A 6,278-nucleotide genomic window follows, 5' to 3' on the forward strand; every position below is an offset into this window, starting at 1 on the left:
TGAAGTGTGAGTCTCTGTATTTTAACAGCCTGGCAGGATCAGGTAACAGTACAGGGTTCAGAGGTTCATAGCACAGGCTCAGGCAATAGCTCCTGTCTGACTATCCAGAGCACTGAGACCTAGACAAAGCCGAGGTCAGACATCAGCCCCAGGGGTAATCCACAGTGTAGCCAAACAAACTCTCATGAGGCTGCTTGTTTCCCTGGCCTGAAGCTTTTGCCTCAGGTAGATAAGCAGCACTCAGGAATGTATCCCTTTTCTTTTCTTCTTTTTATTTTTTTTTTAAGATTTATTTATTTATTATATGTAAGTACACTGTAGCTGTCTTCAGACACTCCAGAAGAGGGAGTCAGATCTCGTTACTGATGGTTGTGAGCCACCATGTGGTTGCTGGGATTTGAACTCCAGACCTTCGGAAGAGCAGTCGGGTGCTCTTACCCACTGAGCCATCTCACCAGCCCTATCCCTTTTCTAATACATGAACTTTCCCCAGTCTGGAACCTGGAATACTAGCACAACAGGGGGCGTGACCACAAGTTATTGGCATCTGGGAGGCTCCCATTGGGCATCAAGTGGCGACACAGAGCAGGGCTGTCAGCTCGGGCTGAGAGCTGGGCACACAGAGTGGCCAGGCGGCAGGGTGTGCCACAGGGCTCTGAAGGTGGGTGGCCCTTATGGTAGAGAAACCAGAAGGTCTGGAAGAGTTGCTCATCGTCCCTCATGCGGTAGACCAGGTTGTGCCAGGTGGCAGGCATCGCATCTGGAAGTCCATAGGTTTCTCGAGCCCTGTAGAGGCGCTTCCAGCTTGGTGTGCCTCCTGGTGCGTTGGCCTGGGTCAGATTCAGGATGTAGGTCTCATGGTCCAGGACCACATGAGAGCTTCCGGGGTAGTTTCCATCTATTTGGTAAACTCGGTAGCCTGTGAGAAGGGAGCGTTGAGTGGTGAGGAAGGGAACAAAGGAACTTTAGGAGGACCTGCTTTGGCTTCCACCCCTTTCTGTCACACCAGCCTCGGGATAAGGAATGCTCCCTTTCTGCCTTACTCACCAGGGTTAAGGTTGATAAAGGTTGTAGCACTGGGCGCCAGGAAGGCTACAGCTAGTGGCCGGCTCAAAGTTTCCTCATCATAGAAGATCTCAAACTCATCCACGTGAGTGTGGCCAAAGAACTGACCGGCCAGAGTGTTTTCATACCTGCCCCAGACACAGTGATAGAAGGCTATAAGGAAGCAGAAACGAGGGTGGGTAGACCTGAGGAGTTAGGGTGGTCGTTCTGCACCTGGCAAAGAAGCTCCTCCAGATTGTGAGACTCTGTGCTTGAGGGAATTGTTCCCTCCCTCCCTCCCTTCCTTCCCTTCTTTCTTCCCTCCCCCCTCCCTCCCTTCCTCTCTTTCTTTTTTTTTTTTTTTCTCCAGAGAAAGGATTTCTCTGTGTTAACAGCCCTGGCTGTCCTAGAACTCACTTTGTAGACCAGGCTGGCCTTGAACTCAAGAGTGCTTCGATTAAAGGCATGTGCTACCACTGCCTGACTGTTGAGGGTATTTTAACCCTTCAGTCTCCACACCCAAGCCCTCTATCCCTTTACCTGGCTATGATTTTGTAATAATTCCAGCTCCAGCTCTTAAGACAATGTCCTGGAGGAATGTGGCCAATTATATGCACCTGAAGGGAGAATTATGGGCAGTCAGAGCATTGAGGAATCCAGGCAGCCTTGGGTGGAGTGACAGAAGATTGAGTATACGAAGGACATAGGAAGGTGACCATGGACCCAGGGAAGACAGTAGTTCTAGGAAGTGAAGTGACACTCCCCTCTTCAAAGATCTCAGCCCCACACACAGCAGCTTCTCCTCAGCCCCAACAGCACCTTCTCCACTCGGTTCATAATGCATCCCCTTACTTTGTCTCCTCGATTCTCAGCAGCCTGAAGCTCCTCCACCAACCACTGGAGTTGTCCAGCAGGATCTGTGGAGTTGATCAAGAGCCAAAAGTTCTCCCGGGAACAAAAATTCATATTGAGAGAGATAAGGCGGAGGCCAGGGCGTGGGGTGAGGGCATAGAAGCCCCCAATTCTGAAACAAAAGTAACCAAGGTGTCAATAGTCCTGCACCTCAGGCAGAGGTACACATGGTGTCATTTCCCACCCCCAGGAGCTCCCACCCTAGCTGAAGACCAACAGCAGTAATTATAGGGCTCCTCTGACAGTAAAGAAGCCTCAGAGGGTTGAGAGCTCCATGAATTCAGGACAAAGAGTGAGGTGAGTCAGAAAGCAAAGGCCTTTCTGTCAGGAGATGTTATAGGCCTGGCCACGTTGAGAAAAAATAGGAGATATTAAAGAGGGAGGGAGAATTCATTTTACAAAGAGAGCTACTGTAGGCAAAGACACAAGCTAGGGAGTGGGGATGTACTGCTAGCTCTGAAAAGAGGGTGGCTGGAGATAATTAAAGGGAAGGCAGGGTCAGGTTAGGGAGGACAGTAGAGAGTGCTGAGGACACCTGCTGAAGTAGTCTACCCAGTTCCCTCCTCCTTTCTCCCTCATCCATCTTTCTTCTTCCTTCCTGGGTTTCCATCGACAGTAAGTACCTGAGGGTGTGAAGGGCGTCAGCTGGTAACCAGGGTTCCCATGCCTTGGCCATGGCTTCATAGAGCCATTGTGAAGATTGGTTTCCCTTTATGAAGGGAGGAGGGAAGCCATTGACAGGAGTGCTCTCATGGTTGCCCACAGCAGGATACACTGGCACGGGGCCCAAGAACTTCCTCACGAGGTCTGTGATGGTGGTCAGGGCCCTCAGCTGATCTTGGCGAGACTGTTGCCAGACATCATGGGCAGGGATATCTCCCGTCCAGTACACCATTTCAAAAGGGCCGGCAGGGCCCAGTCCTTTCAACAGGCTTTCTAGCGTTCGCAAGGGTAGGTCACACTTGCTGTACTCGCCCCAGAACCCAGCCCCCTTCTGGGAGTTGGGTGGCCATCCGGACCCCCGGCGGCAGCAGAGTGGATCTGCACAGTAAGGGTCTGTGCCCTCCAGGTACTCATGGTCCCAGTGTAGATCAGTAAGGAAGAGGACACGGCTGACAGGGGCACCTGGGGCTGGTGGGCTCGGTGGCTTTGGGGGTGGCTTCGGCACTGATGGCAAAGAGATGTTCCAAGTCGAAAAGATGTCCCAGTGCCCACAAGAGGAGCCCAGAAGCAAGCCACAAGCCTCTGACGGGCTCAGAACTGAACGTGTCCACACCTCCACCACATCGTCCTCAAAGAGATGGACGGCTGACTGGCACACATTTAGTGGTGCTATGTTCAGCATCTTGCATATCTTGATGGCCACAGAGCCTACCCGTGCCACATTGGGCTCCTTCTGTGGTGGAAGGAACCAATGAAGAGAGGTCAGAGACAGAACAAGTGAACCCTGGCCACCACTCCACAGGCTTCCATGTCTAAATCGGAGCTAGGATGAACTCTGTCACCATGATAAAGAGACATCAGTATCTCCCACACACTGCCCAGCAGTTCAGCACCAGGCCTCTAGCACCTACTCTAGCTCAGGGTGTTCTACCATTTCAAGCCCACAATTAGCCAGCTGACTTTACTCTCCCTACTTTACAAAGGTCACAGTGGGGTAGTGGTAACATGGATGCATAGGAAGCACTCTCTACCAGAAATACATTGCCCCTTACCCCCGGGCATACCAGTGCCCTTCATCCTGCCCCCAGCATTCCACAACAGCCCTTCATGCACTCACCTTCAGCCCATGGTTGAGAGCAGTGAATAAGACTTTGCAGGCGGGGCAAGTGAGGTTCTGCCACCCAAAGGCATTCTGGAGCGGCGGCGCTATGGCACTGAATTTGACAGAATGGCCTTCAGAAGGAAGAGGATAAGCTCTGGCAGGAACCCAAAGAACCGTGGAGTCAAACAGAGCCAGAACGAGCGCCAAGCCCAGCCCCATCCAAAAGAGTCCCACTCTGGGTGCCGGTAAGGACCTCTCCAGTCTCTGCTCCCAGCCGGCTCTCAGGTGGTCCTGGCCGGATGACGCTCTGTGGTGGGGCATTGCCAGGCTCGTACACAGGACTGGTTCGCCCCTCCAGGCCCCACAGGCCGAAGCCCTGGCTGGCCCTCGGGGGCCCGGGTAACGCTGGAGACACCTGATTACCCTTCGTTGTGGTTGACTGATAGCTCAGCAGCCAGCCACAAAACAGCTCCTCCCCTTCCTGTTCCTCTTATGGCCCAGCAACCGTGGGGGAGCGCTGTCAAAGCCTTGGGGGCGGAGCAAAAGGGGGCTCGCCAGCCCGCCCTGGTCCGCCTTCTTCAGCCTCAGCCCAATCGCCCTGGGCGGTCGTAGGACCCGCGGGGTTGGGCTGGGTAGGTGACCTCCGTAGAGACAAGCTTCACCACCCCGAGTCATTGCTGCGCGAGGCTGCCGGCGGCGGCCCCGATGCTTTCTGCCCAGAACCCGATGGGTTCTGCCCTTTAGGGAACTCCCAGGTGCCTCCTCGCCCCTCGTCTTCCCCCAACACCCCACCTCCCCCCGCTTTTTTTTTTTTTTTTTTAAACTTTCAGATTCCTAGAATAGATGCCCGGCTCAGCTGGTCCTTAAACTGAGAAGATTAACGAGAGAGGGCTGGGGCAGCGATGCTTGCATTGAGCGAATTGACCTGCCATGGACGGTCCTCCCCTCGGTTTCCTATGCTCTGCCACCATTACAGCAGCCTTGAACCACTTAAGGTTTTGTTAATGTGTCTTTCTTTTAATTTAAAATTTTGCATTATTTATTTATGTGTATGGATATTTTGTATGTGTGTGCACCACGTGCCTGGTGCCTGCTGGAAGCCGGAAGAGGCCGTAGGATCCACCTGGACTGGAGTTATAGATGTATTGAGGTCGCCACACCGGTGCTGGGAATTCTACCCAGGTCCCAACACTATTAATTAGGTGTGGGGCCTGCCCTGGAGCCTGGTCAACCTACCAGGGGTCGTCATATCCTTAAAAAGAAAACTGCTTCTCTTCTAGGAGCTCTCCGATGCCAATACGCCTTAGCTAGGAGTGGGTCTTTGGAATTTTTTTGTTTTTGGTTTTTTGAGACAAGGTTTCTCTGTGTAGCCCTGGCTGTCCTTGAATTGGGTATACTCCTGTAACCCCAGGTCACTCTGTAGACCAGGCTGGCCTCGAACTCAGAGATCCGCCTGCCTCTGCCTCCTGAGTGCTGGGATTAAAGGCGTGTGCCCCAGGCCCGGCTGGGCCTTTGGAATTTTGTCTCCCTTGAAGATCCTGTGCGTGCTGTCACAATCACGGCGATTTCACTGCATGCAACTTCCCTGTCACTCAGAGATCCGCCTGCCTCTGCCTCCTGAGTGCTGGGATTAAAGGCGTGTGCCCCAGGCCCCGCTGGGCCTTTGGAATTTTGTCTCCCTTGAAGATCCTGTGCGTGCTGTCACAATCACGGCGATTTCACTGCATGCAACTTCCCTGTCGTGCCAGAAAAGTTTCCTTTAGTCACCCGCCAGAAAAGTTTCCTTTAGTCACCCGCTGCCTCTGGCAGTTCCAGTCTTTCAGTCCCACTTTCAATCCCTTAGCCTTGTAAGGAGAGGTGTGATATAGACCCCATTTAGGGAGGATCACTTCGAAGTCTCTTGTTCTCTGATGATCATTTGTAGGTGTCTGTGTTTAACTCTCTCCTGCTTCAAGAAGCTTCACTGGTGAGGACTGCTAAGTGCTCTGATCTACGGGTACACTAAAGTCATTTAAATACTGTGCCTATTAGCAGAATAATAATAGTAGGTTCTCTGCCCCGCCATGGGGGTTGTGACCTATCTAGCCACAGGCCCTTGCACTGATAATGGTGCCAGGTATGGGTTACATCTCATCTCTCAAAGGTCTTAAGTGTTTTTAATCCTATTTTATCTGTTGTTGTTTGTTTGTTTTGCTTTGTTTTTGAGACAGGATCTCACTATGTCTTGCCCCAGGATCCACAGTTCTGGGAGCCAGCCAATCTTTTGACATAGCTTTAACTGAGAATCTGATTCAGAATTCTCTGGATAGAAGGGACTTCTGGCTCACATGAAGACACCATTTCCTCCTTTTTATTGTTTATTTATTTATTTATTTATTTATTTTTATTCTTTTTCAGACAGGGTTTCTCTGTATAGCCCTGGCTGTCCTGGAACTAACTTTGTAGACCAGGCTGGACTCGAACTCAGAAATCCACCGGCCTCTGCCTCCTAAGTGCTGGGATTAAAAGGCGTGTGCAACCACTGCCCAGCTCATTTCTTCCTTTTTAATAGAGAAAG

The 6,278-nt window shown here is 51.8% G+C and overlaps 1 protein-coding gene across 1 annotated transcript; it reads right to left on the reverse strand.

The window, feature by feature from the left end:
* Positions 1-24: 24 nt before the first annotated feature.
* Positions 25-4,204, reverse strand: Smpd1 (sphingomyelin phosphodiesterase 1). Its single transcript, XM_021166689.3, has 6 exons — positions 3,737-4,204; positions 2,580-3,352; positions 1,897-2,068; positions 1,585-1,661; positions 1,048-1,193; positions 25-919 (listed from the first exon to the last, which is right to left on the reverse strand). Exons 1-6 carry the CDS (start codon positions 4,040-4,042, stop codon positions 510-512), a joined length of 1,884 nt encoding a protein of 627 aa, XP_021022348.1. The 5' UTR covers positions 4,043-4,204; the 3' UTR covers positions 25-509.
* Between the last annotated feature and the right edge of the window lie 2,074 nt (positions 4,205-6,278).

The sequence above is a fragment of the Mus caroli genome, unplaced genomic scaffold, assembly GCF_978045245.1.
Source record: "Mus caroli unplaced genomic scaffold, Mus_caroli_1 scaffold_8, whole genome shotgun sequence".
Classification (NCBI taxonomy): domain Eukaryota; kingdom Metazoa; phylum Chordata; class Mammalia; order Rodentia; family Muridae; genus Mus; species Mus caroli.